General features: G+C 39.6%; 1 protein-coding gene across 10 annotated transcripts; it reads right to left on the bottom strand.

Moving 5' to 3' along the window:
• Positions 1–20554, bottom strand: CNOT7 (CCR4-NOT transcription complex subunit 7). 10 transcript variants are annotated; one of them, XM_085545360.1, is made up of 7 exons: positions 20481–20554; positions 19351–19553; positions 18871–19064; positions 15695–15856; positions 8376–8520; positions 3990–4100; positions 1–1726 (listed from the first exon to the last, which is right to left on the bottom strand). In XM_085545360.1, exons 2-7 carry the CDS (start codon positions 19465–19467, stop codon positions 1598–1600), a joined length of 858 nt encoding a protein of 285 aa, XP_085401486.1. In that variant the 5' UTR covers positions 19468–19553; positions 20481–20554; the 3' UTR covers positions 1–1597. The 10 variants fall into 10 exon arrangements, with proteins under 10 accessions (XP_085401486.1, XP_015717751.1, XP_085401485.1 ...); XM_015862265.3 differs by lacking the exon at positions 20481–20554 and adding an exon at positions 20306–20453; XM_085545359.1 differs by lacking the exon at positions 20481–20554 and adding an exon at positions 20310–20453.
• Positions 20555–20557: the final 3 nt, after the last annotated feature.

Raw genomic sequence — 20557 nt, 5'->3', positions numbered from 1 at the left:
TTGTTATGTAAGAAAACATTTTTTAGGCCTTTATTTACAAAAGCTTTAAAAACAAATACCCTCTGTTATGCAAATTATTTGTTGTTTAAAAAGGACCACCCAGTTACATCGTTGTAACCCAATGAAAAAGGTGTTTGGTGCCATCTGTTATTCGTCTTTGCAGTACAAGGTAAACAGAAGAATTGGTGAACATCTGGAGTTTTTCTATGATTGATTTCCGCGTGGAACACGCACACCGCTACGCGCGCACGCACACCCAGGCACACAATGTCGCACTTTCCATCATTTCAGGCTTGGATTTAGCTATTCAATACCAAAAATGCCTCCTGCACAACTGCTCTGTACACATGGTAAGCAGAGATAAGAACGTATTTTAGGGTCCTTTAAAACAATATATCTAAAATATATTGCTACGATATACTCAAAAATAAACTAGCATTACAATCCTCAAGTAACTTTATTTGTTCTAAGTTATTTATATTTTGTTGTTTTACAACAAATATCTGTAACACCTGTCTTTGTAGCAACTACAAAAAAGCACAATTTAGTTGTCCTAATTCAGTTAAATAGGGTTGTTTTGTGTTTTTTTTTCAGATCTTTGGGTTTTATCTTGAACTGAACTGACTTCCAAAAGTTGTCAAATCACCTACATAATAAATACGACTTCATAAAAAAATATTTGTTGTATATGTGTCACTAGAATAAAAGTTAATCAAGGGAAGTGCGCCATTACAAAATTCCTACTATTCCAATAGCCTTCAAATCTCAGCTTAATGGCAAGGGTGGTAAAGTCACAGCTGTTCTTTTCCTGAAGGGTTTAAAGCTGTCTTCTCAAGCTTCTTTCCCTCCTCACAGAGCGGATCTAAAGCAGCCAGCCAACCAGCAGTTGGCACGTGCAGGACGTGTTTGATGGCAGAACACTAGTAAAACAACAGCAGTTACTATGGTTTCAGTAGTTTGTTTTGCTTGAACTAATGCAGGTTATACAGCAAATGTCATGTTCTATGGGTTGAAATACCAAAAGATGCCAAAAATACAGTGTGAAGCTGCTGAACTTGGAGGATTATTGTTTCCTAGCTAAGGGCAGAAGGGAAAAAAAAACTTCAAATGAAACAGAGGATTGAGTCAGAGTCGCTCTCTAAAGTGCAAATTTGATGGTCCACAATCTTGAATAGCTAAAACGCCTGCATACTGGAAGGAACAGACATGAACGGGGAAGTTAGTTACAATCAGCATGAGTTAATTTGGAGAAGGGAGGGGAAAGAGACAAAAAACCTAAGACCAAAGACCGATATAGGCAAGTTTACCATACTATTCATAATGATTTAGCTTTCCCCTTCTCTCTGCCACACTGATCCTACACAAGCTTCTTTACAAATGGGCTAGTTATGACTCCAAAAGTAACCCATAAAATTCTACATATCAATATCAAGATCAAAATCTGTGATAGGAACAGTCAGGTTTAATACATAGAAAGGCAGAAAAGAAAGTGTGCTGAGAAAGGGAGAAAAAAAGCCTTATTGTCCAAGGGGTTCAACCAGAGATAAAACGTATGTACAAGCATGTGGAGCTCAAAAAGACGGCCTTTCATTTCGTGTCATGACTGCTTGTTGGCTTCTTCTTCATAAGCATTTCCCGTGCCATTTTGTACATAAGATGACCCCGAACCAAGGCCATACAAGTGGCCACAATATTTGGCATCATCAATGTGATCTTCAAAGAACATCTGAAGTGTTAAAAAGAAAAAGACACAAATTAATGCCACCAAAAACACCCAGTTTAAACAGAATGACAGAAAGGCTAAAAGACATTACACTGTTGGTTTTAGCACTGCATATCACATCCCAAGATTCAAATGACAGAATTAGCATAACAATGCATTTAATCTCAACACATGATCAAAATGTGCTATACAGTGCAATTGTTTAAAGGAAGGAATACAAACAGTCACCTGTGCACCTCACCTGCCAAAACGACCATGTTTTGGCAGTTTGGTATTACCTCAGTTATTACTTGCTTTTCTGAAAGCACAACAAAATATTTTCTCTGGCATATTTCTTTCTGCTTTCTCACAGCAGATGTATGTTTGGTATTCATTGCAAGTGCCCACAGTTTACCTGCTTATTGTTGTGGGGGTTCCATCACACCTTGTCTTAAAACAGATTTATACTACGTGGGTGTGAGGTGAGAATGAGGAGGTACGTGCTCAAGCACAGAAACTACTGAGTTCGGCAAATGTATCTTCCTGCATTTCTCAGCTACATCCTCTAAGAGGGCTTCATTTAACAATGAGCAGCAACATTAAAGGAAACTGCTTTTTTTTTTTTTTTAACCAAGACTACATTTACATAAGACTTTAAAAGTCTTAATTATCAATAGAACCTTTCAGGTTCTGTACTGCAGGAATAATAAGCAGAGAGGAAAACCTCTAAACCACAGCTTGCTGTTCCAGCATCAATATTAACACATCTCTGATGGGAAGAAAAAGATCCAAATTTTTTGGCTGGGACTCGAACCAGCAAGTTGAAGTTCCAAAAGCAATTATTAACACTTATCAGCACTATTTTGTACATTTAAAAACATTGTGAAACAACGTTTTTCACTCCAGCGTACATTGCTAAACATTGAACTCAACTGAAAAGGCTTTAGAAGTGCACTCTAAGTATATTTGCTGCTCTTGACTAGGATGTTCTTACTTCAAAATGTTGTATTTTAAAAGAAACCCTGAAAAAACAATCATTCTTTGTTGGCTTATTTAAACAAATGATTTGTACTAAAAGCTACATTTCTTTTCTCTGAGACAACAAACTCTTTAATAATAACTTGCAATTTGTTACATGGGTATTGAAAGTCAGCACCTTAGGTATAATCAAATACCTTCCTTTATTTGCTTTAGATTTTGGTTCAAATACAAAAGATTGCAGTTAACAGCACCTGTGAAGATCACAGGTGGACCACATCATAAGCAACATCCTCTACATAGCCCATGACCAGCTCAACAACATCAACAGTTTCAGGAGAGAAGAACAGCATTGTGATGAGCAAGCCAGATTACATCACAGCACTTATATTTCATCTGCTGTTTCACTAGCAGTTGTTAGAAACTCACAGTCGGCTTTTTTCCTTTATAAAAAAGGCCACGTTACAGCAAGTAGAAGCCTCAGCATTCAACACTAAACCCTACAAAAAGATGAGGCTCGCTATCGCCACTATTAAATGACACCAAATTCCTGGCAGAATGTCACATTCAGATGCCCCAGCATTCGTCCAGTGTAACTGCTTTCAAGAAGCCTGTTTAGAATTTGTTTATTCTGCTCATACAAAATATCCTAATATTCTCCCAATGCATGCAGACAAGTAGCATGGACACACAAAGCTTACAAGTCTTGATTTCCCTTTCTGCAAAAATGACTGACATGTTTTAGAATCTGAGTTATTTTGTCTGTGCTTTACCAAAGGTGAACTCAGGATGAACAATTGCATCGTTCTCTGCAGCAGCCTACAGGTTTAATACATATGTACCCCGCAAGTTTTAGCTGGAAGCAGCCAGCGCAGGCAGAGCTGCTCATTCCCTGCTGCTAGGCCTGGCACAGGCAGCAGTGCACACCAGCTGGGTATTACAGCTCAGCAGAAGCTCTGCAGAAAGGCAGCCCGAATACAGTCACCCAGAAAAGAGCCTGGCTCCAGCAGCCACTTTGCAGAAGAAATCCTGCAAAACAGGCAATGGAAAGAAAGAAACAACAACAACAACAAAGCCAGGCATACAATGAAAACAAGCAGTGATGCTCACAGTAGCTAAACAGGGAAAACAGTAGGGCTGGTTTACACTTAGTCTGGGGAAAACACAGTCTTAAGTCTGTCAAGAAAGCAGGGGCCTCTGAAGCCCCTTAGAGATCACCATAAAATTCATCAGACGTAACAGAATCAGCAATTCCATCTATTACAGCAAGTTACTACTATGGAGACAAAACCAAGACACGTGCACCTACTTCTCTCATTTTGAAAAAGGCCATTCCTGTGAGCAAAGAATCAGATCCTGCCTGATGCTGTGGTCCTATCCTTTCCAGCTCTAACTGCTCAGCCACTTCTTGCAATCCACCCTGAAAATGAAAACATTTGTTAATTGCTGAAAAAAAAATGAAAACAAAACCAAACATCAGTATTTGGGAAGAACTTGTTATACCAGACTTTCAACTTCAGCATATTTTAAATGCTTGCACAGAAGCTTAAATTGTCTCTTTGCTGGAAGATAAAGCTTTCTCTATCAACAGTTGAATTCAGTTCCATCTCAGAGGAGCTTAAATCAAGCAGCGCCTGTGTCCAATAGAACTACTTCTGCTTCATGTTCCATCCTCCCGAGGGAACAGACGCTGCTACTTAACAAAACAATCCCTTCAAGAGGTTGCAAGGACTGGCAAAGCTGAAGAACAAAACAAGGTGTTCCTGTAGCCCTTCTATTTGAATGAAAGTTTAAACAGTAAAAATGTCATTCTACAAATACAAGAATTCAAGTTCTTACAAATGGGTGCTTGTTAAAGTATCCAGGCTTCCTTGGAAACAGACTCATTTTCTCTTCCACTTTTTAACAGACCATTTGAGGGTTTTTCAGTTCCCTTTATAAAAACTAGGAGTATCCTTAAATATCTAGGAAGCTACAGGAAAATAAGGAAAAAAACCAACCCAAGTACACAGCCCAACCCTACAAGACATTCTACTCATCTTTAAAACTTGTTCCATTAACTGCCTCAAGAGGGTAGGAACAAAGAACATACAAATGATGGATTTCTGTTTTGCAAGTTGTTTTTTCAACACAATGAAAGCCAAAGACATAAGTCAACTTCCTCTCAGAGATGTATATTTAACAATCACACCACATGGAATGAAACTTACCTCTTACAGAAGAGTATAAGCATCCCACATACAAAAAGGAACCATTTAACACTCACTGCCTGAATGCTGACACATGGTTTGAAATAACATACTGAAAAGGTACAGAAATCACTGCAAACCTACCTGCCCCTATAAGACCTATAATAACCATTTACAGAAGCAAACAGTCAGAAATTTAGTTTGGTTTTATGTAGATACATCTATCTTTCAAGTGATGTGCATGATACTTCAACTGTGATCTTTGTAAACTGTGGGAATATAATTTTGTACTATTTAAAAAACATTAAGCCTTAAATCCCCTTGAAATGGACTAAAGCATGTGGCACATACTTTATGGTCTAGAGAGATCAAAAACCAAGGAGAAACCTTTAGTGAAAACATAAGCCTTTGCAAGGTGAAAACATCACACAGACAAAATGATCTTAAATCAATACTGCCCAGCATCTGAGGTTACCTGTGTCCTCAACACCTTTAGCCTGTTTCAACCATAGAAAGGGAAGCAATAAGAGGTAAAAGTATAACATATATATATATATATATATATATATATATATATATATATATATAAGTATAAAGTGTTAGAATTTATAGACTAATAGAAATCCGACCAAGAGGTCAGACCTAACATTATGAAAATTTCGATGAATCTAAATGCAACACATCTTATCTTAAAAACAAATCTCCAGTAATAACATTCCCAAGTAACACCAAGCAAACCAACACGGTACTGGCATGTCTAGCTTTATTCTAGCTTGAACAGGTGAGTATCACTTGCTTAAATTTGAGAATTACCCTATATGTAGTACAGTCAAGCACTGCAGTTTGTTTTCTTCCTTTGCTTAGAGATAACATTCAAACACTGCATATACACTAATTCAGTGGTTTAAGTTAGACCCTTAAGAAAGTTCAGGGATGATGGGCAGAAAATCAATCAGATCTCAAATAAAAGCACGTTCTCTACAATCTAACTTTCCTATTGGCATTAGCAACAGCAGTTGCCTTTCCAAGGCACTATTTGCTGTTTGTAAACTCTTGACTTTCCCAAGCTGACACTTAACATCGCCTCATCATTACGTAGTGCTAGCTGTTAGGCTATCTATACCAGCTTCACTTAGCACCTGATATCACAAATCAGTACTATTTACACAGTGGCTGCAAAATTTATAGGAACAGCAGCAAAGCAAAGAAGGCTTTGAAAATAACCCAATACATATAGTCACCAGTAGATACATTTGTAAACATATCATTACAATTGCCTCCAAAGATTATTAGGCTACTGAAATTTTATTACAGGAAAGACTTCATGCTCTACATAAGAATATTTAACTTGTGGGGAAGAAAGGCAGTAGAAAGGGATTCAGAAGAAAATGAAAGAACAGCCTATAAATCTACTTTAGAACTGCTATTACTGCAAAACTGTATGGAGTTGACTGCATGAAAAGATTTTTAGACCCCAAGCAGGAATTTAACCTGTACTACACAAGTACCTTGAGTTAGTCACAGTCTGCCTGCTGTGTAGTACACTGATGTCCATTTTTGTTAGAGTAGCATACTGTGGATTCATTATAAGAGCAGCAAACAGTTTCCACATCCTCAAACACTTGTCTTATCAATGCTAAAAATTCACTTTTGGCTATGTGAGGGCAGAGGTAGGTGGGAAGCTTAGAGTAAGTCTGTTTTTTGTATGAAAATAACTTACAAAAGTCAATAAAGGACCACTGCACAGCAGTTCAATTCTCTGCCATTTAATAGAGATCAAACATGACAATTTTTGAGTCACAATATGCAACACTTAGCAACTTTTCTTTTCAGACAGCTGCTCTCAGAACAGTACAAGTCCACAATAATTTCATTTGCTGGTGCTTAGAGTGGTAGGATAGCCCACATTCCCTCCTGTCATTACCAATCTGCAGCTAAGAAGAATAAGATTTGCTGCAGGAAAGCTCACCTACATATTAAATGCTCAAAAAGACACCTTTGTTCTTAATTCTTGCTGAAAGAAGACTCATGAAGGTTTTTCTTATCTTCCAAAATGCATTTGAATCTCTAAACAGTGCAAGTTACACACAACTGCCTTAATTAAATGACAATATAACTCTCTCCTCCCCAAAACCACTTGGAATATCACCTATGGAACAGCACTATGGAATGCCATTTTGTTGCCTTTCCCAGGTCACTGAAGAAGATGATACATACTGTTCTTGATAAGTATAGCACCACCACAAAGACAAGAGACATTTTACTTCACTCAGAAGTGAGAAAGTTTGTGGTGTTTGGGTTTTTTTTTGTTGGTGCTGAATTTGCTGCCCCTAACCCTTAAGAGACTTCTGAAGCTTGATGGTTTTTTTTCCTTTCTAGCTTCTGTGAAGTAAAAACATGTCTAAAATGTTCTCTAGTGTCCAGCCATTTGCCCAACTGGTTTTCCCAATAACTGGATGAAGACCGGTAAGTATACTTTTCTTAATAACTAAAAGGGAGATCTCCATTATCAGCAATTTGGTTAACAAAAGAAATTACACATCTTTGGATGCTACTATTTAAATGACACACTAAACACCTCAAGGAAACAAAGGACTATTAACTCCATGCAGACCACTCATTCAGCATGAGGAAGTGAAATGCCTCAGGATTTAGTTGTACTACAGCCAATGCTCTTGTTTGTTTATTCACGTTCTTTTTAAGAAAGACTAAAAAAAATCAAGTTATTTTCCATATAAGCAACAAAGTCATTTATTGCTTCAGGTGAGTGGTGCACTTCATTCCCGTAGCAGTCCAGAATCTTAAAGTTCTTTAGCAAGTACAGTCGTTAACAATCCCTGTAGCATCTTTCACTTCGCTGTCTTCCCCTTCAACATACTTTGTTTCAATTCATTTTCCAGTTCAATTAAGTCTCCAAACGTCATGCCAATTAGCAGCCCTGCTGGCCTGATATGAGAGATTAGTTTCTAAAACTGCTTTATTTTTTTTTCCTCTAGAAGTCACGTGCTGCTTCTGAACATACGCTGCTCTTTATCTTTCCTTATAGGGCCATCTGAAACATTCTTCACTCCATTCCTCTTCCCAAGAGACTTCCACAGCATCACCGTTGCAATTACCTTTGTGAAGGCGACTGCAGCCCTTTAGTGGACTGCACAATGAGGAAATAAGAGTACGTGAAACCCAACAATTCTTATTGCTCAAGAAGTGAAGGATCTATATCCCAAACATGAGTTTATCATCTGGCAACAAAAACTGGGCATAGCTATAAATACAGTGCCAACACAATATTTTTTAACTGCTAAGTAGTTATAAAAGTTGATGTGCACTTCTGCCTGCCTCTATCAATAGCCTTTAGTATTAAATATGCACCAAGTTCAAGTCCTGTTTAATGGATATAACCAGAGCAAAAGTGGAAAACCAGGATACAGAAGATAAGCTTTTAGCAGAAGGTATTCTCCCCCCCCCACAAAAAAATGTCTGGACTGAACCACTAACAGATTACTTACCTTCAGATTTTTGCAACTCTTCATGAGATACTTTACATCATAGATGACAGGGAAAAACAATCGCAGTATCTCAAAGAAGTCCAGCTCTTCTTCAGGCAAATTAGAGTTGGTCAGGATTTTGATTAGATAACCAAAGTCATATCCACTGCAAATTAACAAAAACAATACAGTCAAATAATATAAAAACACTCTTCACTTCTGACTTGAAGGCTACTAGACATTAAGAGGAAGATATTTTGCCTAGTCCAATGCAGCTTTGACTCTTACAACAGAGTAAGAATTAGTGTAAACGGCCCCACTGCAGCTTCCAGAGAAAACATTTTATTTTATCCTCAAGCGGCCACGTGAAGAAGCAAAAACATGACCTGCTATCAGATCTTCTAATCAGATCTGCAAACAAGAACTTAAACAGAAAGACACCTAGCTGATTCACCAGACTGAAAGAGAGGAACAGGCTTCCACTCTGAAATCCAAAGGAATTGTTGACTTCCACGAGTCAACACATTATGTTGGAGGTAGGTTTAATCCTCAGCAGTGATGAAGAGCAGGCTGCCATTCAGCTCTCCCAACTTAATCAGCACAAAGTTAAACAGCTAACCACTTTTAGTAGCTTGTGGACAGTGACTCATTTGGAAGGCAATGACAGAACAAGTTTGAAAAATCTGTGTGTACATACAAGGCTAGGTAGAAAAAAACTGAGGTTTTACAGAGTGTGCATGGTGGAGAAGAGCTTGGGAAGACTTCCTTCTCTCCATAATCCTTGACTAAAGAAAGAGGACATAGGAAGGGGGTGTGGTAGTAGAAACAGAAAGCATGAAACAGACTACTTTTACAAAGGGTTGTAAGATGAAGCAGAGGGTTTAAAGTACACGGGTAAGCAGGACTGATAACTACTTATCCTTTTTCTTAGGAAGGCGGAGGTAATAAACCAGATTATTCATGATCTGATCATAAATCTGATCCTTCCTAATCCCTTGTACTTGCAGGATTGCTCACACAAATCATGCACTGAACCGGACAGGAGACTGACACGTTATCCTGCATGTTATTAGGTTAGCATTGAATTAAACAGGTTCCTAGATTTTGTTGGGTGTCCTGTGTTCACATGGGACAGAGTTGGTTGTCTTCATAGCACCCGGTATGATGCTATGTTGCCACTTTAGAAGAAAAGCTACATTGATTATGACTGATGGTTTAGTTGCTGCTGAGCAGTGCTGTACAGCATCAAGGACATTTCAGTTTCCCAGCTTCTCACACTGTCCTGCTAGCAAGGGGGACTGCAAGGGCACAAGGAGCTGAGAGGGGACAGAACCAGGGACAGCTGACCTAAACTAGCCAAAGGGATTCCCCACACCACATGACATCACATGAAAGCCATTAAATTGAGGGCAGTTGCTCAGGGGGAACCGGTTAGATATCTATCAGTGGGTGGTGAGCAACTGCATCACGCATCACTTGTTTTGTGTGTATGCATAACTAAGATTACTGTTATTTCTCTCTTCCTTTTCTGTTTTAGATGAGAGTTTTTTTTATCTCCACCCACAAGCTCTACTTTGTTGGTGCTTTGTTGTTGCTTTTCTTCCCCCTACAATTCTCATCCCATCGAGGTGGGGGTAAAAACAAGTGAAAGGCTGTGCGTGGTGCTGAGCTGCCTGCTGGGTTAAACCACAACAGCTGGTAATCAACTTTAAAAATGACTGTACCAGCAGGACTGCTCAACTGAAGGCTGTCAGCTTATACTGTTTAAGGAGCATTCGCAACACATTCACAGTGTAATTCAAGTGAAGGGGTGGCCACCCAGACATGAATTCTCAGTTTCCATGATGTCCATTCCTGGTTGCGTGAGTATCACACCCTAAAAGAATTTTGCAACAAGGTCCAAATTCTTTACTGGGGTCTTTCAGCATTAGCTGTGAGGTGAGTAATACATGACAATACAATTAATTATAACAGTTACCCTCTACAGCTACATGAAAGGAAGTCACAGGAAGAGAGGGGGTCAGCTTCTTCTCCCAGGTGATAGGATGAGAGGGAAAGGCCTCAAATTGCACAAGGGGAGGTTCTGTTTGGATATTGGTGTAGGTGGACATTTGGACTAGATGATCTTAAGAGATGTTTTCCAACCCTAGTGATTCTATCATTCTATAAACAAATCAGATAAGAGCACTGTACTACAGATCCTGCAGATACTTAGCATCAACTTAGACTGGTGATTGCTGATGAAGGCTTAAAGCTTTAGCTTACATACTCATAAAAAGGTTTGCTTTTTGTACCTTTTGTATAGGACTAAGATCTCCACATCACCTTAATCTTAAGAACTTCCTGGCAGAGAGCAGAAAGTCTTGAACACAAAGGGAGAAAATGTATTGTTTACTACAAGTCCATTAATACAAGATATACAGATGGTATAGACTACTGCAGCTCCCCCAAGGGATTTTCCACTGCGCTAAACAGGAATTTCAAGCTGAATGAATCCTGTGCTGCAACCACTGCTTTGAAGCTGTGCTGGCAGCAGTCCAAGCTTCACAGCAGCAACCACCAGACCAGGGTGCAAAGGATTCAAAGATAGAGGTTTTCAGTGCAGTCTTAGGACTGTATCCATTGCATACTATCAAAACAAAAGCTTGGAAGCTTTATTTGATTAGATCACCTATGACAGAAGGGTAGCCCTCCACAAACAAGGTGGGGAAAAAAAAAAGAAAGCCCCATTAGTGAAAGAAAGCAAACAAAACTGCTCAGGATTAAGTAGACTCTTAATCCTCTAGAGACTACAGAGCTTATTTATAAACTCAGTGAGTTCCTGACATCTGTTTTTCTTGTGATTCAAATATAACAACTGTATCAAAAATTTTCCAGAATAGAAAACAATACTTGTATTCACCCTGTTTTAAACAAATTATATTACTGGACTATTAGAAAACACTTCCAATTTCTATGGGAAGGAAATACTATCAGAACAAAGGATTCATTTAGTATTTGCACTGAGAAGGAACAGTCTATAGCAACTTTGCAATGGTAAGAATTTTTTTCTCCAAAGATTGTTATAGATACATTCATTTTGGAATCCTCACACAGAAAATTGAACACTATGTGTGAATGGTGAATTTATTTAACTGAATTACCCTTCCATTACACGGCAGCATTTGTTAGATATCTGTTCGTGGATCCAAAGCACAAACTAGTTTTAGTCAGCTCAACCAAGTTCTCTCTTACATTTCTGATAGTTCTGCTTACACTTACTCCTGTTGTGCTTGTAACAACAATCAGAAAACCACACACAGCTAATCATGATGTGGTATCAAGGCATTCACTATGTTGTTAGTATACTTCTGGGGTTTGATACGCTCCAGTCATCCAAACTTAAAAAGATGTAAGGACTGTCATTCCAATTCAAGGCTAAGATACACTTAGTTCAAACATTTTCAAGTGGCCACCGCTGACTGCCAACAGAAGGGTAAGAAGGCTCAGAGTGAGCAATTATGTAATTACCTGCTCATTAGTGAAGTTTTCTTCTAATACTCTACCAGGCAATTAGTGGTTGGTTTATACCCTGGAGCAGGGAAGCTTCCATTCTTAGAAAGCTTTCACAATTTCTAATACAATCACTTTAAAGTTAGTAAGTGCAGCTAGCCCCAATCCCTGGAGCTATACAGCACCATAAGCACTCTTACAACCACTGTTTTTCAATCAACATGGACAGCTGTAGGCAACAAGACTATCAAGAGAAGATCAAATGTGACTATGTTTCTTTCACTCATTACCCAGGAAAGAAATAAAAAAAAGAAAAGAAAAAAACAGATAGACAACTAACAATGAACTACTTTATCCTTTACCCAAGCACCAATAGGTTCTGAAATAAATAATACCTGACAGGGCTGAAAAAGCTTTACTCCGTTGTATAACTAGCTATATATTCATATAGATGGGAGCCAATAGGTTTTAAGTTTTAATAAAAGCAGTTAGACATAAATTATTAATGAAATTCAATTGCTAAGAACTTCCCAGCCTCCCCAAAAAAAGATACATTAAAGCCTAAAAGACCCATCCACAGTACCTCCCAAGGAATACCAAGAAGATTGCATATAGGCTTCACTATATCAGCAAACCAAACACCCCAAAACAGAATGTGAGCTGTTGTTTTACAAGTGGCTAGACTGCTAAATATCTACAACTCTCTTGACTATGACAAGAATTATAAATTCAGTGCCTCACCTTTTTTCTCTCATCAACTCAAACATATTTTAACACGCTAAATATTTAACGTAGTCTCCTAGGAAGCAACAGTATATGAAAATTGGTGACATTAAAAAACTTCCTTCAGTCACGTCTAACAAAAGTGCAGATCCACACATACTTGCCAGTAGGTTGGGATGCCAAGGCAGCTACATCAAATACAGAAAGCATGCAGAGAAAGCTATTTCAGAAGCTACTATCTTAGGGGGGGAAAAAATGATATAAGAGTTCCGGGAAATTGAAGAACGGAAAATGAAACAAAACTAAAACAGGTTACCTCTCACTCCAAGAAAAAAAATATTTCCTTCTCTGTCACTGTGCTAAGAGACTTAAAAATTTCAGGCATTAGCAATAATCAGAGCATTTTGAAAAACCAAAAGCAGCAGCACAGTTGGCAACCACCAAGTACAAACTTTTCACTATTCTAAGAATTATAGCATAGAGAGCCTACATGAAACAAAGCTGTCACGAGGTTTAAAGTTTACACTAACAGAACATAATCTAAGATACAACTGCTCACTATTCTTTGCGGCACGTTATGTGACCCATATTCATTTCATAGTTGAGCAAAACCTTACCATCCTCAGAATTTCTCCCGTTACTCCAAGGTTTTCTGCTTAACATCAACACGTTCTGTCAAATGGAAAAGCCTTAAAATACTATCAGCAGAGCTGTAGTCATTCAGTATTTCGCAAAGGGAATTAAGAGGATGTCTCAAAAAGATTTCTAAAGACATTTTCAGTGAAGTCCACAAGAGATAGACTTTTCAGCAGATGCAAATGGACATTGTTAAAACTACCCCAAAAGCCTGACGCAAACTGCTAAGCATCCCGTTACTGCATTTTAAACTACCATCAGCACAGTGTATGTCATCAATCACAATTTTAAAAGCTATATTTTAAAAAGAATATCTAGTGCACAAGTGGCTTATGTACTCTTGATAGTACAGGTTACACTGCATCCTTTAAGTTAACAGCAGAACAACACTTGATAGCTGTAGTTGCTTCTTCGTGCCAACACCTGTTGGTACACAGGTTGCAGGCCTGACACATACCTCAGCTCTTCTCCTGAACTACCCGAGTTATTCTGCTGTTGTGATGTGTAAATTATAAATTTGCACTTAATAATGGGTTTAAGATGCAGAAAGAAACTTAATTCAACACCCCTTCAGAATCTGCAGCTATTTTGAAACAGTCAATGGCATTTCTTATTCCATTATTTCCCCCAAGCTGCTGCTGGAGTTGCAAGACAGAGAAAGATTATTCAAGAGAGAAGACATAACATAAGCAGACAGCCCTGAATGGAAGACACTGTAAGCAGATTAGGCAACAAGCATACTTACAGATGATTTTTTAAGAAAGTCCAACTGGAGAAGTGTTTCTACTAAGCAATATATTGCTTAATGATTTCAGACAATCAGATCTGAGTCTTTAACAGCCCTATGCAAAATGTTTTTGTTTTAATATCATTATTTATAGAAATCTTTTGAACTTTACTGAATCTTAGTATAAGGGCCATTAAGCCACATACAGAGCACAGTTTTGCTAGGTGTCAAGACGTAACAACATGCCTTTCTAAGCCCCTACGAAGACAAAGAATCTTCATCTAAGCTTGTATTCAGATGTTACATCTGTATAGTTTCATTCCTCATTTTTCTTTCCACAAGGGGAAGTGTACAATTACTTTCCTTGTTATGTACAATTTTCCACTTGTGGCTTAAATACTTCTGACTAAATACTTCATGCACCTTTCTCTCCTCCAAACTCCCCTTCTAATACTTCACAGTTAAGGACAAAGAATTTGGTCTGTTGTTTCCCCCCTCCAGTTTTGATAACAAACATAATACCACCCACCAATGTAACACACATGATAAATATGAATGACTGCAAAGAAACCTCCAATTTTCAGCTAAAAAATTTATTCTACTTTTGCTGACTTGCATAGAGAACAGCATTTAAGATGCCAATACATACTCAATACATAGCAAAAAGTCTCTAAACTTGCTGTTGCCTGTAAAAAGTGCAAGCTACCCCCGGCATCTAGCTGAACATGCAATTACTAATGCCTAAGTCTTAAAGGTTTAAGTCTTATTAACAGAAGGTCATAGAATCATAGAACAATTTGAGTTGGAAGGATCTTTAATGACCATCTATTTCCAACCCCCTGCTATAGGCACCTCTCTCTAGACCAGGTTGCTCAGATCCCCATCCAGCCTGGCCTTGAGTGCTTCCAGGGAAGGGGAATTCACAACCCCACTGGGCAACCTGTTCAAGCATCTCACCGCCTCCAAAGTAAAGAATTCCTTCCTAATATCTAGTCTAAATCTACCCTCTTCCAGTTTAAAACCATTTTTCTTCGTCCTGTCACTACATGCCATTAGGAAAAGCTCCTTTCCAGCTTTCCTGTAGGCCCCCTTCAGGTACTGGAAGGCCACTATAAGGTCCTCCCCCCAAAGCCCTCTGTTCTCTAGGCTGAAGAACCCAGCTTTCTCAGCCTGTCCTCACATCTTGACAGATTCACAGAATTTTGGCATTCTCATTTCTATTTCTACTTGGAAAATATGTTCCTGCAATAGAATGAATGATAGAGTATATTCACTGCTGCTGCTTGAATTAAGACTTCTACCAGGGCTCTCCTAAACTGAAGAATTTTTATCTGCCCATATTAACAGATCTACAATAAGTATAACTCTGCTTCCTAAAACTCTTTACTAATAATTCTGTGCTATTGTCCATGAAACAAGCTATATTTGCTCAGGAAATGCTTACAAATAGTTTGTTTTTAAATCACCACTACTATTATTATGCAAACACACCCGATATTAAAGACACAATGCCACCTGCTGGTCTAGGCATTCCATGCATTGTTTGCTTACAGTTTTGCTGTTAAAAAGCCATTATCGACGCCATTACCATCCCATACACTCTACTTTTCTAACACACAACACCATACATTGCAGAAATAGTTTCCTAAGTCTTACCAATTAAGATATATGATATGTACCTGCAGATGTACGCTGCTTAAAACAGGAGACATAAAACCCAGTTACCAAAACAGACAACAATTACTTAACATGCAAAATTTACCTGTGAAATGAAAGCCACTTGACTCCTTCACATAGTACAACTCCTGATGTCATTAGCAGTTCTGCGAAGTATTGCGTCTCAATTCCTTCTTCCTCATGCTTTTTAAACTGGATACCAGACGTTGTTAACAGCTCGATAGAGTCCTGTGCATACATATCTTCTCTAAAAACAGAGAGAACACTTTTTCAATCTACAGGCTTCGCTGATTACAAATCCATTAACACTTCTTTTTCCCCATCTATTACACAGACTATAATAGCAGTAGAGGTGCAGCAACTTGAATTTGTTCCTTGTTTATTATAAAAAGGACCACTTTTCATAGCTTTGTTAACTTTCATTATCAGTTAATTATTCCTAGCAATTCTGTTCCAGTATCCTTCACAAAAATCTACTTCCTGTTCCTCTTCTCATTACACAGAACTCCCTTTTTGCAGACTCTGCGTGTACAAATGTAGTTACCTTACAGTTTAAGGTAACAGATCTCATTCAGTAACAAAACAGTTGGAGCACTGACACCTGCTATATTAAAGATTTAACATCACTATCCAAATTCCAGTGCTGGATCGGTTCTGCTTTCAAACCCCGTCTTTTTATCTGTAGTTTAAGCTTGCATCAATATTCAGACACATTCTCATCAAACCCCCTCATTACAATTAGAAATTCAGTACTTGCCCCAGTAAGTCACTCTTGAAATTCATTCTATCATTTTTGTTCTAAATCATCAACTTCAACTTCTCCTTAACAGACAGATTTTGAACCTACAGTTCAACAGGGAAGGAAAAAAATCCCAACGTGCTTTACTTGATCCCTTTTATTACTGCATTTGTTTCATTTACCACCCCCATTTTTGTGAACTCTTGGGTATTTTGTAATGAAATGGATAAAACTTTAGAAGTACAATCTAATCTTCAAAATCACTTAAATATATAATGGGGAAAAAAAACAACACCTCAAGAAATAAAACAGATACGCTGATCCAGTAGATCAAACTGGACTACTAGGTTGAGCTGTAGACTTACATTTCTTATTCCTAATAGCAAGTCATAACTCATCAAGAGAGAAATGCATTCTCAGGACTTGTATCTTTTTTTCCTTCTCTCCCACACAGCTGCTCATTAGTTCCCCAGCTTTAAGGCATCAGCTTCCCAACACCTGTCCATTTCCATAACACATTAAAGAGCCATCCAAAACAAACATGCCTATCATGCTCTAAATAAATAAATAGAAGTTCATTTCTAGTCTGTTCCTCTGCACTAATCAGGTGGATAGTTACTTTATAGAAACATTTACGCTCTTTAAAAATATACAGTGATAGGAAATGGTTGGAATAACACAAAGAAAACCCCACAATCTTCTAGGAAAAGTCAGCAGCCACTTTGCTTTAGAAGCAGAACACCGGGAACAGCGCCACTTCCCAAAAGGAAGTTTAGGAATACACACACACATTTCGGCATCCCTATTCAAAATGTTCATGTTTTATGCAGCACTTACTTAATTTTGTATAGCCGGCCCCCCCTCCCCCCCAGATGAACCGGCACCAAGTCAGTTGAATGACAACCTAGATACCACTTTACTAATGCTTCTTATCTATGCAGTATCTGAAACAAATGAACGGAAAACTACTTTTGGTTTCAGCTGCTCGATATTAGTAACCTTAGAAACTTAGAAAATGAACAAAACAACACAGGCTCTTTTTCCAGAACCCAGTTTGGAAGTTCTTAATTCACCCCTCCTCCTCCTCCTACTGTACTCAGCATCTTTAGCATGTTCTTCTAACAGATATCTTCCCTGCAGCACTCATACAGCCAAGTTTAAAGATACAAAAACATCAAATCTGCACTTCCTTTTCTGTCAAGAGAAGATTCAAACAAAACCAAAATGAGCATGTCACTCCTCAGACTAAACTTATTTTAACAAGCATTACTTCTTTAGAAAAGCACAAAGATTAAGGGGGACAACAGCAGATTTTCTTAATTAGAATCATAATTACTTTAAAAATAAGTTTCTTTATCTGAAATATATATATATATTATATTATAATATATATATATATATAAAGAAAAACAAAGGCTTGTTCTCTGGGTTTCCTTTGTATGCTGCAATTTTAACTCATGTATATAAAGCGTTTCAGTGATGTCATGGTTTAATAATTTTGTAATTTTTGCTATCAGTATTCCACATCATAACATCATATAAAGCATGAATAATTTTACTGAATCTGCAACTTACAGAAGAAGACTACATCTCCCAGGGAACAACACGATAGGTCACGGGACCTGGACTCTATATTAACTCTGTCGCAGAACAGACTGAGGTCTTTCGAGTTCTGGCGTTCAGGGGAGTGTGTGGGAGCCTTCAGCCGTTCGCCTAGATTCACAGTAGGCCTCTCGGTTACGGGACTCATTCTCTCTCCTATTTTGCTTGATTCGTTAGCTCAATTTTCAATTATATTGTATTATATTGTGTTATCCTGTATTTCGATATAGTATTTAGTAAATAAGTGTGCCTCCTTAGATCGTTGCCGCTGTTTTCTTTTCCTAATTAACTTTTTCCTTTCGGCCTAGGGCCCCTCCGGGGCCTACGGCCCCCTGTCACGGACGCAGGTGGATTTTTAGTTCAAACCGTGACAAGTGACCAGCCCAAAACACTGCCAAAAATCTCCAACCCTTCAACAGATTTAAATCTGACAAGCGTTTGCTCTGATACTTTTATCAGGCCACATAAGAATCTGTCAGACCAACAGACTGACTACCAGAGTTAGGGAAAAAGTCAAGATGTGGACCTAGCTGCTTTAGTAACCTTGTCAAGTACTGCCAGATGTAATCAGAATCTTATTTAGGCATCTCAGCCCACTGGGCAAGTCACATTCACACTTAAAGGTTTAACACTAATACAAAATATGTTCTAAAATTAAGCCCAAACCATTGCTCTGACAGACTGTAAAAAACCAGCTTGCATTTTTTAAACAACATGTTAACAAGAAGAATCCAGAACAGGAATCTCTGCAAGACAGACTACACTGAAATACGGGAATAAAGTGCATATGTTTAGTTGATCGAAGTTCCCCTCGCATAAAGGATTCCAGTCAGTACATTAAAAATACATTTCAACTTCACAACTTCAATTTTCACTAAATCAGAAACATACATCCAACAGTATAGAGATGTAAGACTCACGTTAAATTAAATTTAAAATTAAATTGCCAAGTTGAAGTTCCTGGAGGGTATTCCCCTTGCTCATTCATAAACGTCAGTCCTAGTTGAATTATTTTTAGCAAATCTACATTGCAGCGTAATAATTGGTATTGATAGTCTGCATTGCTTCTGAATTCTCCAATAGGCCTTGCAACTACTCCTGGGAATTCTGTATCCTGTAAAGAGAGAAGCAAAACTTCAGTAGGAGACACCTATAAAACTTTAGACTTCCTGTTTTTGATAAGACATTTCAAGCATCAAAGAATTCCATAGCTGAAGAATGCCACGTGCAAACACAGCTTTAAAAATGGTAACAGCTGGTGGTCTTAATGTGTATGCACTATGAATCCACTTTTTTTCTCTCCAATAAAAGTGGAAAATTATTTTACTAGCATCAAGTTCACTAACATCATCAAGCACCTTAACAAGAACTTTTTAGATAAACAACAAGCGCTTACTCACCATAGCTACATAGTTATACTTCCGTATGACTTGACGAATTTTCTTCATCTCTTCATCCAAGTTACAAGCCCAGACCTCACAGATTCTTTGGCTATGGTCTACGGTAGCTGCTGGCATAGTGGGGGGCTTTAAAGACCATACATCAAAAGTTACACTTGACTGAGGATCAGTTTCATAAAGAGAACCTTACTTTCCTTTTTTACCTAAGAGACAAAGAAAGCATTAAGTTTTTATTTGTCTGTTATCAGGAAAAGATGCTTTAACAGCAGTCACAAGCTTCACTCCACAGCACAGATACCAGAACCACGTGGGTTTCAGTTACATCAATCTCTCACCCCAAAATAAAACCCTCAGAATTCCACTGGTAACTGGACTTAGTGCAAAAAGCCAGGTCCCCTGGCAAGCCTTTCTAGTACAACGGATCAAAATGACACCCGGGCCCACAAGCGGGTCAGAGGAACGCGCTCCTCCGGGCGCTCAGCTTCGTGTGGCACGAAGCAAAGCGGCAAAGCGCCTCCCAGCGTTACACCGCGCTCGGACAGCCGCCGAGTGCCAACGGGCGGCCGGTCGGGGCACCGCACCGAGCAGAGATCCCGGCTTTCGATCTCGAGGACACAACCGCCCTCCTCCCGAGCGCGGCACCAGGCACCGCGGAACACGCCCGGGCACGATCCAGGTGCATCCCTACGGAGACGAGGCCTCCCGCGCACCCCGCGCAGTCCCCGAGCCCTTTCCCCACAACACAACGTCACGACGCCCTCCGCACCCACCCAACCGGCCGCTCCCCCGGCCCGTCGGGGCCGTAGCAACCCTATCAGGCTGCACGGGCTCCCCGAGGCCTCTTCAGCCCCCGGGCCGACTCAGGGCCACGGGCCGAGGCCTAGCGGGGCGCGGCCTCAGGGGAGAACCGCAGGGCCCGGCCAGCTCCCCACCCGCCCCTCACTCACTCACTCACTCACTCACACGCTGGGCCGCGGGGGGGCCGGGCCAGGTCCTGCGAGGCCCCCGCGGCCCCCGCCGCCCCGGAGCCGCGAGTGGGCGCGCAACACGCACAGAGCGCAGCGCAGCGCCCGCCGCACAAAGCCATTACATCATCGCCCCGCGCCGCCCCGCGACCTTTCCCCCCTCACCTCCGCCCGCCGCCCTCCCGCGCCGCCGCTCTGGGAGCCGCCAATCGCCGCCGGCTCCGCCCCGCCCGCTCCTCGCC

The sequence above is a fragment of the Coturnix japonica genome, chromosome 4, assembly GCF_054131305.1.
Source record: "Coturnix japonica strain WE chromosome 4, WE-NBRP24, whole genome shotgun sequence".
NCBI lineage: Eukaryota > Metazoa > Chordata > Aves > Galliformes > Phasianidae > Coturnix > Coturnix japonica.
This window is presented reverse-complemented; position numbering and strand designations above follow the sequence as displayed.

Excerpts from the sequence above, each read along its gene's own strand:
- CNOT7 (XM_085545360.1), bottom strand. The coding sequence starts at position 19,467 with ATGCCAGCAGCTACCGTAGACCATAGCCAAAGAATCTGTGAGGTCTGG. Across the intron at positions 4,101-8,375 it reads AGAGTTGCAAAAATCTGAAG|GGTGGATTGCAAGAAGTGGC; the intron begins GTAAGTAATCTG and ends TTTCATTTTCAG. Across the intron at positions 1,727-3,989 it reads CCTTTTTCAAAATGAGAGAA|ATGTTCTTTGAAGATCACAT; the intron begins GTAGGTGCACGT and ends TTAACACTTCAG.